At 46.3% G+C, this 20,153-nt stretch overlaps 1 protein-coding gene across 4 annotated transcripts; it reads left to right on the top strand.

The window, feature by feature from the left end:
- Positions 1-1,124: 1,124 nt before the first annotated feature.
- On the top strand, positions 1,125-20,069 carry TMEM39A (transmembrane protein 39A). 4 transcript variants are annotated; one of them, XM_054654805.2, is made up of 9 exons: positions 1,125-1,482; positions 11,711-11,904; positions 13,465-13,687; positions 15,029-15,112; positions 16,519-16,661; positions 17,131-17,473; positions 18,285-18,472; positions 18,968-19,088; positions 19,642-20,069. In XM_054654805.2, the coding sequence occupies exons 2-9, from the start codon at positions 11,792-11,794 to the stop codon at positions 19,873-19,875; spliced, it is 1,449 nt and encodes a 482-aa protein (XP_054510780.1). In that variant the 5' UTR covers positions 1,125-1,482; positions 11,711-11,791; the 3' UTR covers positions 19,876-20,069. The 4 variants fall into 4 exon arrangements, with proteins under 4 accessions (XP_054510780.1, XP_077030393.1, XP_077030394.1 ...); XM_077174278.1 differs by lacking the exon at positions 1,125-1,482 and adding an exon at positions 3,284-3,659; XM_077174277.1 differs by lacking the exon at positions 1,125-1,482 and having other exon boundaries at positions 5,991-11,904.
- The last annotated feature ends 84 nt before the right edge of the window (positions 20,070-20,153 follow it).

Here is a 20,153-nt window from a genome sequence, read left to right as displayed (position 1 = left end):
TGGGGATTTGAACCCAACTCCCTTTTGATTACCACATAATTAGAGAATGAACTTTGATAAATATGGATAAGTGCAATGGTGATGTAATCAGAACTGGCTTCACCATGCAACAGTCCAACAACACACACCGTCTTCTCTGCCCTGGAAGTCTGTAATGGCAAATGGAGCTCAAGGTCATGGACAAAATGAACTCAATTCACATTTTATAGAGACAGGGAATGGTATCTATGTGCATACACCAAAGGACAGGAAGAGTGATGGGATATTTGAAAGCATGGGAGCTGGCATGATGTAAATGATGTAGAATAAGGGGTGGATACTGTGCTGGTTTCAAATGGGAACACGAGCCTTCTCCGCCTTGGCTGAGGGTGGCAATGGCAGAAGGGTTTTTCAGCTGCTGATGTTCAGCCATGGGATAAATAGATGTGCTGCCTGTAATGAAGCAGTTATTATGATGTTATGATTTTGTTTTAAATGGCATCTCATGATGCAAAACATGGCAACGCCTTGAGTCCTGTGTCCAGTTCTGGGCCCCCCACTACAAGAAAGGCATTGAGATGCTGGAGTGAGTCCAGAGAAGGGCAATGGAGCTGGTGAAGGGTCTGGAGCACAAGTCCTCTGAGGAGCAGCTGAGGGAGTTGGGGTTTAGCCTGGAGAAGAGAAAGCTTGGGGGGACCTTATATCACTCTCTTGGTCTCCTCCCAGGCAACAAGCAACAGGATAAAAGGACACAGTCTTAAACTGTGCCAGAGGAGGTTTGGATTGGACTTTAGGAGGAATTTCTTCGACTAAAAGGATGATTAGACATTGGAAGGGGCTGTCGAGGGAGGTGGTGGAGTCACGGATCCTGGAGGTGTTTAAGGGAAAGACTGCATGTGGCTCTCAGTGCCATGGTCTGGTTGTCAAGATGGTGATCAGCCATAGGTTGGTCTCCACGATCTCAGAGGTCTTTTCCGACCTGATTGATTTCGTGGTTCGGTGTGGCTCTGCGGAGCCCCAGCAGCGAGGCCTGGCCGGCGGCAGCACCTGAGCCCTGCCTGCCACCACCAAGATGGCGGCGCGGCGCGGCCGCGGCCCCGCCCTCCCCGCGGCTCCTGCCCTCCCTGGGCCGGCCGCTGCCGCCGCGGGCCGCCGCCGCTGTCGCCGCGTGATGAGAGCATCAGCCCTCACTGCCACGTCTCCCGGGTAGCCGGCGCTGTGCAGGGCCGCGCCGGGGCGCCGAGGCCGGACCCGCCCGCCTGCCTCCTCTTCTCCTCCTATCCCTTCCCCTGCTCCTGCCCCGCCGCGGGGCAGCGGCGAGGTGGGTCTGCCCGGCGGGAGGAGGGACGCTCCGCGGGGCTCCCACCGCCGCCGCCGCAGCCTCGTTCCCCCCGGGCGGGCCGGGGGTTGCCGGGGCCGGGTCTCGCCGCCGGGCCGCTGCCGCCGGAGGGGACCCCGCTGCCGGCTGATGTCCGAGCCGCGCCGCCGCCCGCGCTTGGATGTGTGAGTACGGCCCCGCCGCTCCCGTGGGCAGCGCCGGGAGAGCCACGGCTACCCCGGCGGGCGGCGGGCTGCGACCGCCGGAGCTCCCCTCCGAAACCTGGGGTGTGTGTCTGTGTGTGTGGGAGTGAGTGGTGGGGAGGGTTCCGCCGGGTTTGTTCCGTCCTGCTGGTAAGTTACGGCTTTTGGTCCCGGGCTTCTCCTTCGAGACATTTCCTGCTGTGTTTGGGTTAAAGCAGGAGGTCCGCGCACGCTGCTGGGAGCCGGGTGCTCTGTGGGAGGAGGGTTGAGGATTAAACACGAGGAAGTTGGGCTGGGGTCACGGCAGTGTGCGCTTTGGGCTTTTAAAGCGCTGTCCCTATGTAACCAGTCTTGCAAGGGGACTGTCCTGTGGAAGATGAGGAGTTGAGGCAGTCTTCTCTAAGTCCAGGTAAATCCAACCCGCCATAAGGTACCGTTTCCAGAATGGATGTGGGTGCACATTTCTGTCGCTGTTCTTTTTTGTACCGCAGTGAAAACAGTGTATCAATCATTCTCTCTTATATAGGCTAGCAGTTGGGCGCATGATTTTCCCTATTACATGAGACATCTCCTTCCCTACTCCAGCATCATTTTAACATGTGAACGTACAGCAGAAACAGAGGCAGCTTTGTTTGCAATCTCTGATTGCTCTCATGCATGCTTTCCATTGTGAGTAAGGGGCCCCTCATGTCCCTGTCGTCTGTTACAACTGGAAGTGGAGAAATGAGATGTCTGTGTTACAAAGGGGTGAGTTACAAAATTTTTGGAGACAAGGCATCCCTTCTCTAACCATCCCTTCTGTCTGTTAACTCACTGTAACCAGAAGAGATTTCTGGGAGAGGGATACACTAATACAGGGGTGGGACTGGAATGGCTCAGCTCCAGTTTTACAGGATGCTGAAGGCAGAGAACATCAGCCCTTTTTAACCCACATTCTGCTCCATGGCTCACCTCCTGGCACTCCTGCTGTTGGAGTGTTTCTGACGCTCATTCCTCCTTCCAGCTGCAGCTCTTGGAGTGCAGACTCCTTCAGCCAAGGTGCTTGGATTATACTCTGCTGGTAAAATCTGGGCTCACTGGTGTGCTCATTGTGCCAGGCAATGCTGACCCCTCTGGGGTTTGGGCTGAAACTTCATGTGCTCCTTGTTGTCCCTTATCTGACACCCTTATCTTTAGGTGTAGATGCAGCTACTCCTTGTTCCTGTTCTTGAGCTTCTTTGCCTGGGGTTTTGCTGTACAAACCAGCACAGCAGGTGGTAATGTTTTCCAGGTTTGATTTATTTGGAACAACAAGAAGCTCAAGTGATATCAGTGACACAGTGACCCGTGCTCAGTGTGTACTCCTGATCTCAAGACCATAGAACACCTGCGTGCCTCCTGTACAGCTCATTCCTGGCTGTCTCTTGGCAGCATTTGAGACCTGACTTTCAGAAGCTCTGGGTGTCCATGTTCCTACTAATGGAGGTGTCTATACTGCCTCAACCAGAGCATTCAAAATCATTAATAATTTTGAAAATGCAGGTCTTTTATTTCTTACTCTTCTATTTAGTCTTTCTGATTGTAAAATGGGGATAAAACATTTTGCTTCCTACTTTGCAGTGCATGTTTCTATTCTGCTTGTAAGATGATGAATTCTTATAAAAATTTTTGCATTATACAGATAAGCACCTTGCTGAAATTACTTGTTTTTCAGAGACACTAATGGCATTTACCACAGTAGATTCAGTGGAAGCTAAGGAAATAAAGCAATTCTCATGTTACTGGCCTGCCTGTGTTAGCAACATTTGTGCTGATGTAACATTGCCAATGTAGATGTACTGTTACTAGAACTCAAAAGCAGACAGGCATAATTACTTTTTTGTCTATTCTTCAGACATTCCTCTTAGTTCTGAAATTTTAGATTAAAAAATTTACTTCTGTATGCAGTGTTTGAAGGGGAAGCCCCACACCTTTCTGCTGGTTTTGAAACTGAGTAGCAGTGGACACAAATCTTTCTCTGAAAGGATATGTAATGCAGATTGACTCAAACCTGGTTTTCATAAAACTTAACAGTTTCTTTCTTTCTATAGGCACACAATCTGGATATTTGAGAATACAGCCAAGAGCAAATGTGCTAGAAATGTTTGTTAAGGTGGCTTCCAGTTTCCATGAGCATTCAGGTCAGAAACCAGTTGGGCTACCCAGTACTCCTCAGTAGAGGTACAGTTGCTAAAGATGGATGTGGTGGAAAGCAACAAGATAGTAGCAATTCTGAGACCATTCTGCTCCTTAATCTCAGTGTTTTCCCTGTGCCACAGGAAATCCTGGAAGAAATTTTCTTCTGGCAGTTAAAATTGGAACTTTAGTCCATTTGTTTCTAACCCTACCACAGTTAGGTAAGCTGCAGTTAGATAGGCATAGCTGTTAGCAGGTGGATTTTTAATATCAGAGGTAAATCTGTAGTAGCTGTCTGATTTGGGAAAGTAGCTCATAAGCTTTCACAAACTGTCCTGGAAGATTTCATGCTGTTCTTTGGGGGCTGTTGTCATTGGTGAGTTATTTCCAACGTTTTCTTGATTTTTTTGGGTATTGCAAGCAAAAATGAGACTTCTGGTGAGAAGTGGGTATAATGCAACCTGGTCAGGAGAGCTGTCCTGGGAGACAGGGTGCAGTGGCATCCTTTGGGAGGTTTGGAATTGTTGGTTTAAAGCAAAATTATCAGTAGACATCTGCAGCCCAGAAATACATATAGGGGAGCCTGTATGCAGATTCAGACAGCTGGATTAGTCTCAGTATAATTAATTATACAAGGGATTAATGTATCCTATTGCATTTTCTCAATCTGCTGGATTAGTTGCTCTGTAAACAGTCATACAAAGTTCTGAGTCCTGCCTACCAAAGTCATGGAGGTTGAATTGAAGACTTACTGTTTTGTGGGGAATATTTATGTCATCTGAACCTGTTGTTTAAGAGGCAAGTAGAGGAAAATCTGTGCATCCTCATATGTGGTTTATATTTTAATGCAAATTTATGATTTATACAAATTACAATGTGTTTAAAATTCTCTGCAATGTTGTTGCTTTTCTGCAGCGTCAGGGATGTGCAAAGCATGTCTCACTGATACTTTCTGCTGTGAATCCCAGTGCGATGACTTGGTGAAAGGCTCAAGGAAGTGGTTTTTAACTTGTGTTCTTTTTCATGCGCTCAAGCTCATTGCTACAGATGGCAGATGCCTGCCTTATTTTTAGCTATTTGAGGACAAAATAGAAAAATCCTAGTGACTCCCCATGATTTGTCATCATGGCTGATCTCCATTAAATTAAACATAGGGATTGGCAGAGGAACAAAACCAGCAGGAAAGCTGCTTCTGTTTGTTTTAAAAAAAGCTTGTCTAAAGCGCTAAAATAATACTGTAAAAAATATCCACTACTACATACAGAGACCCTTGGGAGGAGAAGTACTTTAGAAGAGTTTATCATGTTTTGGATAAGGAAACTGAGGTCTGTATTGGTAAAACAAGTTCCCTGGAAGTCAGTTGAAGAGGAAAGATTAAAAAGCAGAAGATATCCTGGCCTGTGCTCAGGCCATTAGACTGTGGGTTTGTGTTCAAGGTTGGGAGGAGAATGCCTATTTTGGTGGCTTGCTTGATGGAAAATTTTAAGATGGGCTCTTAAAGCATGAGCATCTTCTATTTTTTTCCCCTTCTTTTTTCCCTGTCAGTAGTGATCTGTTTTGTTGTGCATTTGGCTTGATATCTTGGAAAAAAAAAAATTTCAGTGGCCATACCTAAAATTCCCTGACTTTCCCAGTTACTGCACATGGCATGGTATAATATAGAGTGATCTGTAGCTGTGTTTTAGCAGAGCTGTGGCTGTGCGTAATGCTTACTGAAGAGCTCTGGTGCAAGATGTACTTAGGAGTGAGCGCATGTTGATAAATTGTATTATCAGCCAGCTTTGATAGCTTTGCCTGTGTTGTGGCTGCTGAAACACTGCCCTTGTGTTTCACTTCCCAACCAGTGTCCCCTTCTAAACAGAACTTCAGTTTCTATCAGTAATGTGGAGTTGGAGTTAAAACTTCTGTGTTGTTACACGCTCAGAGAACTGTCTGGCTCAGTAATTCCCTCCAGCTCTTTAGTTTGGGCTTCTCACTCTGGATGAGGCTGGGCTTGATGTCCCTTTCCCCAGACAATTCAGAAGCATGGGAACTCGAGGACCGAAATAGACTGTGACCCAACTGGTCAGGCCTGCATTTCCCTCTGCTGCTGGAAAAGCTCAGCTTTGCAATTCTGTCTTGTTGTCACACAAGAACAAGCCAATGCTTTCTTTATTCCTGGATCCACTATGTGGCTGGGAGTGTTGCTGTATACATCAGAAGAAGCCAAAGAAAATGTTAATGTCTTGCTGCTAGCTGTGTAATCGTTGTTGGCTTGGTGAGGAGTGTTATTGGCCACTTGGAGCTGCTGAGCCTTGAGGGTCTTGCATTGTGGCTTTGTTTTTTTTTTTTTTTGTTTGTTTGTTTTTTTTACTTCCTTTTGGAATATAAATTCTCTTGTCTTCATTCATAAAATTACTACAGTCATACATTGAAGTTTTCCTAAGCTGTTTGTTTTGACCTGCTGCAGCAGTTAGTTGCACAAGGTAATTATATGGCAATATAAGGTAATACTGTTTTATTACACCAGGAATTGTGGCTTTGTTCTTGTACTCTCCAGAGGTTTGTTTAGAGTGCTTAGTGTGTGTCTCAACTTTCCTTCGATTCACAAAACCTGAACTCGCCTGTCTTCTGAAGGGGACACTATTGCCTGCATACCTCTGGAGACTTCTTCCTTGCACCCCCTAAAGTAAGGTCTTTGAGGGGATTTTTAGGGAATTTATAGGATTTCTCTGTGTTTAAAAATGGCTTTTTTAGTATCTTAGATAATTTTGTTTATCTGGAGTATTAAGAACTTAAATCTATGTCTTATACTTTAACATGTCTGCAAAATGAGCTGACTGAGCTTACTGCACTTTAACTTTGAGAGGCTTTTCCTGAAAAACTTTTCTTTCCCATTCCCATTTTTGTATGTGGGTATTTGAAATACTGTGGCAGCTGCAAATGGCAGGCACTGCCTTCCCCTTGTCTTAAGCTAAAACTTCTATTTTTCCCACTTACCCTGCTGCTTAGCTCTACTCTTCCTTGCTGAAAACACTAGAAATAAGTCATACAGTACATATGCTGTTTGTCATCGTTTGCCATAATCTTGCTACTTCGACCCTTTGGTTTTGGCATCTGTGTAGAGGACTGATAGATGCAACCTCTTCAGCCAGAGTTGTACTGTATCAGAAAAGCGTACACTGACGTGGTCTTGATGGGTTGGTTTTGTTTTTACAGAGGAGGTTATTAGTCACCGAGCAAAAATTAGTCTTGCTGGTGTGCACCACCTGACAGTGGTGATTCCCCACCCAGCTCTCCTGTTTGATGGTGCTTGGGCTGCACTTCAGGGGGGTTTCTGTCTCTCTCTGTGCCAAATCCCCATCTTAATCCATCTCTCTGTATGGCATGAGGGCTTAGAAAATGTGCTGACTTGGAGACCTCCCTCCTAACCGGTTTTGCCTCCCAGCTCTGGGCCAGGTGGCGGGTGTGTGCCTTTGGATCCAGCCGGAGTTGAAAGGTTGTGTTGACTTAGCACCGGGGCAGCTCTGTGCAAGCCAAATATTTAGCTTTCCATCTGATAACCTGTCGGTTGTTTCCTCCCTTGCAACAACTAAATGCTTATTTTATTCCCAGACCAGTTGGGGCTTTCACAGAAATTTTGTGTCTTTGTGGCTTCCGTTGTGGCAGATGTGAGGGTGCTGACAAGGTGGCCTTGTGACCAAAGCTTGGGTGAAGCCATCTCTGTTCCTTGGCTCTCTGGTGATTCTTTTTCTTTTTGGTGTTATATTGGGTGAGTCAATTATTAGCTTTGTGTCTGTTTTTCCAGCTGTCAGAATGGGGGTTTGGTTTTGTTTTGGTTGTTTTTTATTTTAATTTAAATAAATAAATAAGATGTTCACACTAAAAGGAAGTAAAAATAACCTATAGTAACTAGGACTCTCAGAAGTTCAAAGTTCAAAGGAAAACTTGTCTGATAATTTGCAAAGATATTAGGATTGCTGGACAACTGCAAGTTTAGGATAAGGCTGACCAGCTGCAGTGAGTTGAGTTAAGGACATTAGCAACCAAGAGAGCATTTTCAGTTTCAGAAACTAATTGTGCTTTGTGTCAGTGCTCTGCAGCCATGTCGTGGGGGTGGCTGGCTGCGCTTCCCTGCCAGGGAGCTCTGCACACGGGGCAGGTGTGTTTCCACAAAGCACGGACACCCTGAATGGAAAGTCTTGCCAGGAGTGTCTGTGTTGCTGTGGGGGCAGAGAGAGTCCCTCACCACAGAGACCATGTGTTGCTTCACCCCCAGCTGTCACATGCTTCCTCAGCAGGAAGAAGGTTGCTTTAATTGAGATGGTGAGTTGCAGTGAGAGACCTGTGGTCTTCTTGAGCCACATTGCACCAAGTGAGGATGGCCATGTTTCTCTTTCTGCTCTTGTGAGTAACTGGTGCTAGGACTTGTGGAGACAAGGAAAGCCACCTGAATGTCTTCCAGACTCTGGGAGTTCTCATGTCTCAGTGCAGCAAGCTTCCCAACAAGACTGGAGAGGCTTGGAGTTTTCTCCAATTAAAAAATGGTAACACCATCAAAATAACTGACTGAGCTTTGTAGCGTTTCCAGCAAAGAGATGGGAAACAGGCACACTTGCCATTCTGATGAGTCACTGACTCTCTCCTGATTGCCTCTTGAAAGAGCTGTTTGGGCAGCTGCTGATGCAGAAACATGATTCTGAGTGATGGGCCTTGGTGAGCAGGACAGGGCTGCACACTGTTTCACCTCTGAATTGGTGAGTAATTCATCTGCCTAGCTTTTTATCAGTAAACTTGTGCACACAGCTGTGGTTCTTGCCTGCCACAATCCTGCCACGATCCTGCCTCGTCAGGATAGCTGGGGAGCTGATGGGCAGGAAGGGTATTGTGGCACAGAAAAAAAAAATTACCAAGTGCTTTCTGTGGTCCTAAAAGCAGGAACTGGAAATCAGAGCATCTGATGCCTTCTGTTTCTGGATTTCCTTGTAACTGTGTCACAAATGAAAGTGTTGTCTCTGTCCTGAAGCATGGTCTGCCCTTGAAGCCAAGAGCTGTCCATACCCACATCCATTCCCTGTGCATGGGCAGGACCACTGTCTGCTCTTCTGTAGCTGCTCTCCACATTCTGCCTGTGTGTTTTTATGATGCCCACATTTGCCTCAGAGAGGATATCTTGGAGGCTAGGTAATACTGGTTCTGAGGATTTGAGGATGAAGGGACTACAAGCATGTCGCTTATTTTTTGAGGGAAATTGTAAGTGAACTGGAAAAACAGTGTGGAATCACGTTAATGGACTGAAGAGTCTTGTCAGGAAAAGCTTTTATCTTTCATTACTCACTTTTTCTGCATGACTATAAAATATAATCACTGATGGGGTGGGGAATGCAAACAGAGAAGGGAGCAGGGTAGACTCTTCATTAATACTTAATATGACTTGGAATATTATCTCTTGGAGTAAGGAGTTTATGGACACCTTTTTTTCTCGTTTTCAAAGTAGAATCGTGCCTTTCTTTATTAATTGAAAGCTATAAAAATGCTTTTCCCCATGTCTTTCTCCTCAAAAAGGAGGGCTGTTGATTGGTTCAAGGCCAAAAAAAAGCAGACTTAGAGACAATCTGATGTGTAATCTCACTGCTTTGTTTAGCTTTATCTCTGGAGCTTCAGTTTTGTGTGGCTAGTTTTACAAAATAAAAGCAAACAAAAAAAGGGATGGTTCTTAGGCAGATTTTGCTCCAACAAAATGCCTACCTAATTTGATCTGACTCCAGTATTTAAAGTTATTTAAAGCTTGGCTTGAGGAACTGCCCAGTCTATATGTTCATGAATCACTGTGAAAGGGCTTATTCAAGTGCATTTAAAATATATGCACTGACGTTAAGGATGGCTTCTTTCCATGGGCAGTTGTTTTTACTGGTAAAAACCTGCATTTTACTGGTTTGTAAAGCTAGGGGCTGGAATTGCGATTACTCTGTGTCCAAGTGTCTGTATTGGCGAGCGTGTGAGGCATACTAATGGGGTGATACTAATGAGACCTATTAAATTATTTACATGAATTATTGAATGTGCTATAAACTACCTTCCACTGTTAATAGCACTAATTAGACCACCAACATATTGCATCCATTATCATAAATATCCTGTAGGTCGAATCAGACCAATTGTTTCAGCTACCACAGGCCCTGTGGTAGCTAAATTTGGCTTAAAATGGCTTTCAAGTTTGTTCTTTTTGGGGGTTTTTCCTCATTTTTTTGTTTCACTTTAGCTGTTTATCGAAAGTGTCTGAATGCCCTAAGTGGATTCTGCATTGTTTGTTGCTGCCCCTACTCATGTTACACATGCAGGAGAATTTTCTTGTTTATATTTAATTCCTGAAATAGAAATATTTCCAAGTAAAACTCTAGAACATCGTAGGGAAAATTGTCTGAAAATTCTTGCTTGACAAGAAAGGTAAGGAAGGCTTCAATCTCTGTTGTGTTGCTATTGGAGATATAAGAGTATTAAAGTCTGCCAAAACACACTATTTACTCAAAACCAAAATTCTCCAATGTTTGCTTGCCTTTCATGCATTTTCATATCTCCTGTTTATTTTTTTTTCCTCTCTCCCTCCTGGATCTCTGGTTTTTGATGTGTTTTTTTTGGGTTTGGTTTGGTTTGATTTTTCCAACTGACTTTTGTGTGGGTATACAGGAAGCATTCATCCTTTGAAACATCTTGATTTTTGTTGAAAGTTTGAGAATTGGTATCCTGGTTTCAATAATGACAATTGTTTATCGGAGTAGAGATGAAGGATAGGAAATTTTAATACAAAGGGCAATTCTTTGAGGGAATTTTTTAGAGAAGTACTCCTGCACGCTATGTTCATGGTGACAGTCCTGTGACTCACTGACAAAACTTCTGGCATTTCTGCCAGCTGTGATTTCTCGGGATTTTAAAGGAGGTGATGACTGAATTATAAATAGACCATAGGTTCCATCTGTACATTTCAAAGCTACATCTGGAGTTTCCCAGAAGGTGGATGTGCTTTTTTGGCCCCTGGGTTGGTTCTGGCTATGATATTTTTCCAAAAGGGCAGCTGATTTAGACTCCAGGCACACAGACACACCAAAGTCCTTGTAGTGAGATGCTCACTTGGTGTCTTGTTCCTGTACAGCACAGGTGCACTCCAGTTCAATCCTTCACTCCCTTATGTCTGCTGTGTTTCCACTGGAAACTTTCCTGACTGCCAAAATCCTTGCAGTGTCATGTGGGAGACCAGTGAAATAGAAGAAAAATATGCCAGAAATGACACTATTGTTCTGATATTCTGAGTTGCCCAGCCTCTTTCATTGCAGTTTATTTTAAGGAATTGATAGATTTAAGTGTGTCATTAAAAATAAATAGGTAAATAAATATGTACAAGTTTACTTCTGAATTATTTTTCTTTTCAGGGCTGGGTTATGGGATTGCCCATATGTGCATTTGAAGTACATGCATACATGTGTGTTTTGCTGCACTTTTCTGCTAGCTAAACCCACTTTTAAATGGATGTATTACCTTGGTGTCATTTGGGCATTAGCACAGAAGGGAGCTGGACCATGCAGTTTCCTTCAAGGACACGAGTCTGTCTGTTCAGAGGTCTGCCAGAGGGTGTCTGAATTACCTACCAGCATCAGAGCCTGGCAAGTAATGTGCTGAGTGCCTATAAAGAGCTGTGAAGCTCTAGTAGCTCAACCACAATATGGAGAAGGCTCTTCCCAGGTTTGCTTTTGAAATAAAGCACACATTTGTGTCATCTCCAGCTCTGGAGGTGCTCAGTGGTACTTTCCAGCCAGCAGTAAGTGCTGTCATTTGTTGATGGCTAATGTAAGCAGCCCCTTTTTAGAGACACAGTGTCAGTGGTGTTCCTTCTGGGTGTGCAAGCAGACACTGACCTGCTGCCATTGAAGTGGCACAGTGGTTTAGAGTGCTGGTGGCTGTCCCACAGGGCTCTGAGTGTATGGAGTGACTCCCTTCTGCATGAATTTGCCTGGCTGGAGCGTGAACTGGGTGAGTGTGACCAGAGTTTAAAGCTTAAGTGATGTTTCTGCCTCCTTTGCAGATTTGGGAAGGCTTTTGGATCGTTGTCTGTGTGTCAGGGCACAGCCTGCTGGAGGCACTGGGAGTGGACTGGTTCCTGGTCATGCCCGGTGGAAGGAGGGGACCCAGCCGGCAGCAGCTAAGCCGTTCCGCTTTGCCTTCTCTCCAGACTCTGGTTGGCGGGAGCTGTGGAAACGGTACTGGTCTGAGAAACAGGTGAGGACAGAGGCAGGGCTCTTGAGACATCCGTGGCTGGGACAGCACTGAAAGCAGCAAGGAGCCTTGATCCACCCTGAACCCTGTGTGGGAGCATGGCTTTGTGGTGAAAGTGAGGGGTTGGGAGAGGGGAACCTTGAGCCCTCCACTGTGGTATTATGAGACAACTCATCCAAGAGGGAACAAGTCCTGCATGACAAACCTCTTCCAGCTTCCCTTCTCAGCTCTGCTGTGGTACATGCTTCCCTCTGCAGCCCCTCTTTTGACTTCATGCATTAAAATCAGCCCCATGGAGGGGATTGTGGCAGTGGTCTCAACCCCCCTTCACCACTCTCTTGTGGTCACAACAGTCACAGTAGAAATCACACAGGGGTGGAAATCACACAATGCTTCATTTGTCTTTCCTGCAGCAGTTTCCAGAGCAGTGAGTCCTAGCAAATGATGAGTCCTTGTCTCACTCACCTACCTTCACTGCCCTGGGGAATTAATGTGACACATCAGAGTACAGCTGTGACTCCTCCTCCTACATAATAGAAACACAAGGCAGGAGGATGCCCATATTCTGTTTTATACCTGCAGGTTGATGAAACTAATTCTCATAGTTGGTAGAGATGACCTGCAATTTCTGGGGAAGTTGGGGGCTGAAACAGGAACAGACATGCAGTGACATTGAGATTACCACATTTGGTATAAAAACTGAAAGGGCCCAGCATTACTTCTTTCCATAAAAAGTTGGCAGACCAGAGAAGCTATTTGCTGCATGCTGGGGCCCTGGTATAGGTTCATTCTTACAGAGTAGAGCAATCCAAGCCATTTAGCTTTGGCCTTTACAGACTTCTCTGTCAGGGACAGAGGGACAGATAGCACAGTTTGAAGTTCTTTGGAAGCAAGAAGCAAGTGATGTCGAGACTGTGGTGTCAGGGCCCCAGGGTCCTGGGAGAGCGTTGCTTATCTGGTTTCAGTCAGACATAGCATAGTTCCTCTACCAGTTCAGTATGCCAGAGCTTTGTCCTATCCTCCTCTGAAAGCTAGAAAAGAAGGAAGTATGAGAACACTTGAGAGGTTAGCCTTTAGGAAGTGGCTGAACTACTCCATTCCATTTTTAGTTACTCATCTTTTTAAAAGAGGAACTATGAACAGAAAGACAATGGGCACTTTGCTGTGCTGGAGAAGGAGGCTGGGTGCTACTGTAGTGTCCTGGTGATGGATGGAAAGCCAATATTAACTGTTGGGTGTAGCACAGAGTCCTTAATGATTTTAGCTCTGTGTGTCTGCTCCTCAGTCTGCAAGTTTACTGAAATATTGCTGGGCATGTCACAGCACTTCTGACAGATGAAGCTGTCATTCAGAGAAAATTCTGGATAAGGGTTTTGTCTGAGCTAAGATGATGGAGGTCACCACCAGCCTCATGTCTCATGTCATAAATAGGAATGCAAAACTGCTGTCACCTCTCCCCTGGTAATACCCAGTCTCATATTTACAACCTCAAGCACTCTATCCTGGGAAATGTCAGAGATGATGGAGAATGTTTACCAAGTAAGTGATGTCCATCTGCTTCAGGAATGGTAATGCCATCAGCCTGTCAGCACCTCCGATCACAGCACTGATTACTCCAGAGCCTGTGCGTCACTGCCGGATCCCTGACCTGCCATTGGATGGGAGCCTTCTCTTTGAATTCCTGTTCTTCATCTACCTTTTGGTAGCCCTCTTCATTCAGTACATCAACATCTACAAGACTGTCTGGTGGTACCCATACAATCACCCTGCTTCCTGCACCTCACTGGTGAGTTCCCCAGCAAGTGCCATCACTCAGGCTTTTTCATTACACAGCTCCTTTCATGCTTCTTCAATCCAGGAATCACCAAGCATTTGACATTAAGGGAGTAAATGAGAGTTCACATGCACCCCCATCAGTCAGGGCCATGTCATCCCCCATTTTACAGGGGAGAAAATCATGGCAGGAGAGAGAGAGAAGTCAGCAGGACTCCTTCAGGGGATACTTCTTGCACATGTTTGCATGGTCTAGCTAGTCCCTAGGGTTTGACACAGAGTTGAGACTCCAGGAGCTGTCTCCTGCTGTGAGTGCCCCTTGCCGGTTGAAACAACAGAGCCTGAGAGAAGGAAGATGTGCAGATTTTTGTTAGGATCTCAGAGCAAGTGAGCAGCACAGTGGAGGAGGGGGTCAGATCCTCAGCTTATGTAAAGCTCTCGACCTCCTCGGTTTCAGTGTTCTTGCTGTCCCAATAAGCTGCCTGTGAGCCAGCAGGCCTCAAGTGAGCGAAGTCGGCCTGTGCAGCTGGAACCGTGTCCTAAAGGCTGCTTGGAAGCACGAGGTGGTCCCTCAGTTACCTGTACCGACAGGTGGTGCTGGTGTTCCAGTCACCAGCCTCCTGCTCAGCCCTGCCGTGCTGGACACAGCTGGCTTAGAAGTAAAAGCACTCTGTCTGGGGCTCCCTACCCACCAGGATTTAACGGTCGTTTGTTTATTCCCATCACAACTCAAGCATTCTTTTTTACCCAAAATGTCCCTGAAGTACCAAAAGCAGCAGTATTCAGAGTCTACTAACTCTTCTGGCCAGAATATATTGGATGGCTTCACTGAAAAGCTGTAAGAGCAGCTAGAGAACTTCTTCATGGCCAATGAAGATGAGGTTTCTCAGATCAGCTTGGTTTCATCAGGAAGCACTGGTTGCTACAGACCATTTTTGAGACCAAAAGGGAAAGTGAGCTGGTGTGCTCACTCTAGACTCCAGTTTGGCTGCCCTTTGTCTGATTGTTCAGGGGCTTTTCTGTTGAGAACCTGCAACCTGTTCTCCATGGTAGGATTCTGGTTCTAGATGTCCCTTTGACCCCAAGAATACCTGCCTGAAGGATTGGTTTGTTTTGTTTTCTGTGGAAACCTCTCCATGGGAAGGAATCTCCCTGTGGAGGAGATCTTGCTTCTGGAGACGTTCCTATATTACTAATGTTTATTGATTTCCCTTCATCCCTAATAGAGAGATCTGGGGAATGCTTATGTGAGGTGCTAATGTACTCTCCACCAGCCAGTTTTCTAGTCCCACCCCATCTGGGTGGTTTCAGAGTCCCTTTTCCTGGTGAAGATCTTTTTTCTTTCCTCCTTCAGAATTTTCACCTCATTGACTACCACCTGGCGGCGTTCATCACAGTGATGCTGGCACGGAGGCTGGTGTGGGCCATTATCTCTGAGGTAACATTCCCACTGTTCCCTCTCCTGCCTGTAGAACTTGCTGCAGAACATGGTCATCCATGGCCTAGGAAAATTCTGCAGGTTGGAAGGTTTCTTCCCTCAGAAGATTCTGGGTGTGAAGGACTAAGATTTTGAGGATGCTTTTCTGCCTTGGAGTTTTCTCCTTGAGACCAGTCATGTCCTGTAGTATTGGGTAGCTTTGTTGGCTCTTCATCTAGGAGGAGATTAAATGGTCTCACTTGCTTATTTATCTCTGCAGGTACAATACTGTACCCCACTATCTCATGCTAGAGAAGTGGCTGAGAGAATTGCAAGTCAAGTAGCAAAAAGGCAAATAGGGAGGTTGGCCAAGACAAGAAGAATGAACAGGAGCTCAGAGGGGGAAGAGTCAGGTGGAGAATGTCTGACTACACTGAAGTGACATAGGAGTACTGGTAGAACTGCTTTTCCAGTCCTGGTTAGTCAGTAACTCAGACTCTGGTCATGTCACCACACATTTTGAGACCTTCTCTGTGTTTGTGGGAGCAGAACCAGGCCAAATTAAGTCTCTGTAAAAGGTCATTTTCAGGAAAATAGAAGTTTTGTCCACTGAAATAGCTAATACAACTCTAGGCTAAGCAACTAAGCAGTGTTTAAAAATAAGTAAATTAAATAAAGGAACAGTTATGTCCTGTTGAATAGATAAATGGACAAGGTGGGAACTCTGAAGCGCTCTTTTCAACTGATTCCTTCCATTTTCATTTAAGTTCACATCCTCTGTAAGACTTGCCATAGGCTGAAATTTCTGCATTGAAATCTTCCATGCAGGTTCTTGTGCATCCCATGTATTGGCTCTAACTCTTAAGAATCTTTTCATAGCTCAGTTCCCTTCTCTCCTCTGGAGATTGGATCAGGCTTTCTTGCTGTGGTGCCTTCTCACTACACTGCAGCCTGCACATCCAATAGAGCTAAATTATGGAAATCTGGGTTTGGAATTGAGAAGGTGCACATCTTCTTTTCCCTCAGCTGCAAATTTTCACAATGCTGAGACCTGATCCTTCTAAAGAAAAGAGAGAGAGGAAATGGGTTTCAGGCTATCTTGGGCTATCATTGGAGCAATAAGGGACTTGAGCAAAAATATTTTTCTGCTTTGCAGCTCTGATTTTTTCTTCAAAGGCCCTATTTTAGTCATACCCCACAACTCATGATTATTTGAATCTTTTGGATCCTGTCAATCATTAATAAAATTGAAGGCATTTATGTTTGTAAGAGAATCAGTTTCCTGCTTCTGAGAGGAAGAGGGCACCTATCCCTCTTCTAGTACCTCCTGGCACCCTCTCCCTGCTCATCCTCCACAGGCATCCCTTGTGCTTATCTTCTAGCACTGGTTGTTATAGGACTGCTGAGTGTTTCCTCTCCATTTGCAGGCCTCTCAGGTGGGTGCAACATCGCTGATGTGCTACATGGTGCGCCTGGTGCTGCTCACCCTCTGTGGATGGGTGCTCTGCTGGACTCTGGTCAACCTCTTCCGCAGCCATTCTGTTCTCAACCTTCTCTTCCTGGGCTACCCGTGAGTGACACCACTTTGAACCTTCTGGGTAGGGTGTTTGGGGGTGCACAGCTGCTTGGGGGTGCCATGAGCCACTGTGGGAAGCAGAGTGTTGGCTGTAATGTCTCCTCGATTTAGGATTAAAAAGGAAGCAGGAATGGCTGGGGGAAGGTGTGAGGAGGTGGCACAGAGTTGATGAAGTGAATTGCCTCAGCTGCTGTTTGTGTGAGCTGTGTTTGTTTACTGCCACTTGAAAACTGAGCTTTTGGGACTGTTGGTGGTTCTGCAAATGGGATTTAAAAAAACTTCTCTGCACAGGTGTTGAAGCTGCAGCCTCTGGCCTTTTAGTGGGGAGAAGAGTTGGCTGCTAGCTTCTGGAATGGGGGGTTCCTATGTGCTGTCACTCTTGTCAGGGCCAGTACCTGTTGGGGAGGTGCCCCCTATTGGGATGGCTGTTATTTCAGCCATTTTTTTCTTTCCTTCACGGCAGGTTTGGTGTCTACGTCCCTCTGTGCTGCTTCCACCAGGACAGCAGAGCACAGCCTCTACCTGCAGACTGTGGTTACTTGGTACAGGACCAGGTGGCGGATGATGGGGCTTCAGCTGTCAGCAGCCTGGTCAAAGACTTCTTCTCGCTCCTGTGGGAATCCCTGAGAGAACAGTTCAATAATCCTACATCTATCCCCACCCACAGCTGCCCCCTTTCCCCAGATCTCATCCGAAATGAGGTGGAGTGTCTAAAAGCAGACTTCAACCGCAGGATCAAGGAAGTTCTCTTCAACTCTCTCTTCAGTGCCTACTATGTGGCTTTCCTGCCACTGTGCTTTGTGAAGGTAGCTGTTGTCTGGCTCTCTCTGTGCCCCTGCCCACTGTCTCCTTCTGAATGTTGTGTGAACTGCTGCCAGGCCAGATTCCTGGTTAATTCCCCTTTTCTCTGTCTCCCCTTTGGCAGCCCGGATAGCGGAGCATGGCTGCATCCGGAGTGCACTAGTACTGCTCCTGGTTGGCAGATAGGTATTGCCATAAATGTGATGCACCTCTAGTCCCATCACCCCACTTACTAACTCCCCTTCTCCCACCCCCTGTCCTAGGCAGATGGATAGCTGTGTTCTTCCTAGAAAAGAGAACCTGTTGTTACCCGTCTCAGATCCAACATCGTTGCTTTTGAGTGCTTGGATCAGAGGCTTTGGTGGTCAGCCTGTTAGAGCCAACTAGGATGCTTGGCAAACTAAATCCAAGAACCTCTTGTCAGTGTGGGGGTTATATTTTTTCATCTGTCATTTCTCTAATTTGAATAAGCTCCAGTTTGTGCAGAGAAATGGGCAGGGCTCCACAATCCATGTAGCAGTCTTGGTGCAATTGGTGCTCCTGGGGCAGTTCTGTGGCAAGCAAGCTGCCTTGTTACCTGCTGCTGGAGGAGGAGATGCACCAGCTGCAGCATCATCCCCTGCCCTTTCTCCTGCAGCTCAAGGAGAAGGGAGCCTTGAGCGCCTCCTAAGCCGTAACCCTCCGAAATCACCGGTCCAAAAGCGCATGCCTGTAACGTGTGGTGTGGGTCTGCTGGATGCACATGCAGTATGTCCCTTGTCATCCTCCTTCTGCTTTGTGACAGTGGTGCCAAGTTCTTGTCTGGTCTCTTTGCAGAGCACCCAGTACTATGACATGCGCTGGTCCTGCGAGCACCTCATCATGGTGTGGATCAATGCCTTTGTCATGCTCACCACGCAGCTGCTGCCTCCCAAGTACTGTGACCTGCTCCACAGGTCTGCCGCCCACCTCGGCAAGTGGCAGAAACTAGAACATGGCTCCTACAGCAATGCTCCACAGCACATGTGAGTGTGGGGATGGGAGGGCTTGGCATGCCTAGCAAGGGGCTGAGATGTTCTAGTGGATGAGCAAATACCAGCAGTGTTTATCTACTGAGGATGTGTTTGCACTCCCCCATGCAACTCTACTGGCCTCGTTCACTGAAAACAGATATGGCTGCTCTAGAGAGCTGTCTGAGCTCCTCCAGTCACTGCTGGTTCCCTCACAGAAAGGAATGCTGAGATTCTTCTTGGCCACTGGAGAGCATCTTGAGCAGAGGCAGGGGGTGGCTCCCTCCACTGCAGTGGACAAGGTTCTAGCACTGGGAACCATTTGTTCATACTACTTCAGAGTCCATTGAATGGGCTTGTGATCAACCCTCTGTGCTTTTCCAGTGGGAACTAAGACATGTTCTTGTGGCAGAGGCTTTGGTATTTTTCAAGATGCAGTCCATTCCTGTGAACCCTTGTTCAGGGGGTTGGGAGCACAGATGTTGACACTCTGGCATTGTTTCCCCACAGCTGGTCAGAAAACACAATATGGCCACAGGGAGTTCTGGTGCGACGGAGCCGGTGCCTGTATAAAGCAGTTGGGCCTTACAACGTAGCAGTGCCTTCAGACGTGTCCCATGCCCGCTTTTATGCAAGTATCTCTTCTGTTGCTTGGTGCTTTACCACTGTGGGAGGGAGGAGAGGCTCAAACCCAGCTGCAGCAGAAGAGAGTTCAGTGTTCCGTGACAGCCTGGGGCTGTTGATCAAAATACATGTTGGCAGCAGTGGGGCTTACCCATTCTGTCTAACAGTGACCTCTGGGCAAGATGGGAGCCACGGCTGCCTTGTCAGTGCTTTCTCATTGAGGTGACACAGGTCTCCACAGCTCTCTTTCTCATTGAGGTGGCACAGCTCTATCAGGCAGTGGCATTCCCCTGAGAGGGTTCTAGTTAACATCTTTCAGGGAAATGGGAAAGTGTGTCAGCAGGCCAATAGGTTTATTTCACCTACTTCCCCTTCTCAAGCAAAATGCCAGTTCTACATGCCTTGTTTCTGTTTTCCCTAAGTAGCAGCTAGTGGTGGCTGGAGCACAAGCACTGCTTCTGCTCTGCAGTGGTCCCTGACAGCATTATGTCCATACTCCTCCTCACTTCAACCCAGCAACAAATGACAGAAATCTCTCCTTCTTTACTCTTTCCCTGCAGTTCCTCTTTCACCGTCCCTTACGGCTGCTCAACCTGCTGATTCTCATCGAAGGCAGCGTGGTCTGCTACCAGCTCTACTCCCTGCTGCGCTCAGAGAAGTGGAACCACACGCTCTCCATGGCCCTCATCCTTTTCTGCAATTATTATGTCTTATTTAAGCTCCTCCGGGACCGGATAGTATTAGGCAGGGCATACTCGTACCCACTTAACAACTATGGACTCAAGGCACACTAGGCCGGCCAGACGTGTACCCCTTCTCTTCCTCATCCCACAGGGCAGGAGGGAACCTCAGAAAAAAAAAATATTTTCATACAGTTCTATTTTTTTCTTGCAACGTTTATAAATATTTAAAATATTTTATATTTTGTATACTATTGTTTTTGTGGGGTGGGAAGGGAACCAGTGGCAATTAAATGTCGCTTTATAAACGAGGTGTTATTTTATATATATATATATATTAAAAAAAAATCCATGTGTATATACAGTATATCTATACCCATACATATATCTAT

This window comes from Agelaius phoeniceus, chromosome 2, assembly GCF_051311805.1.
Source record: "Agelaius phoeniceus isolate bAgePho1 chromosome 2, bAgePho1.hap1, whole genome shotgun sequence".
Lineage (NCBI taxonomy): Eukaryota > Metazoa > Chordata > Aves > Passeriformes > Icteridae > Agelaius > Agelaius phoeniceus.
The sequence above is the reverse complement of the archived record's forward strand: the minus strand, read 5'-3'. Positions and strand labels throughout refer to the sequence as shown.

Bases quoted from the DNA above. Each gene is read 5' to 3' on its own strand.
- TMEM39A (XM_077174277.1), top strand. From the start codon at position 11,690: ATGTTTCTGCCTCCTTTGCAGATTTGGGAAGGCTTTTGGATCGTTGTC. The intron at 13,688-15,028 runs GTGAGTTCCCCA...TTCCTCCTTCAG, and splicing joins CTGCTTCCTGCACCTCACTG to AATTTTCACCTCATTGACTA. The intron at 17,474-18,284 runs GTAGCTGTTGTC...GTCTCTTTGCAG, and splicing joins TGCCACTGTGCTTTGTGAAG to AGCACCCAGTACTATGACAT.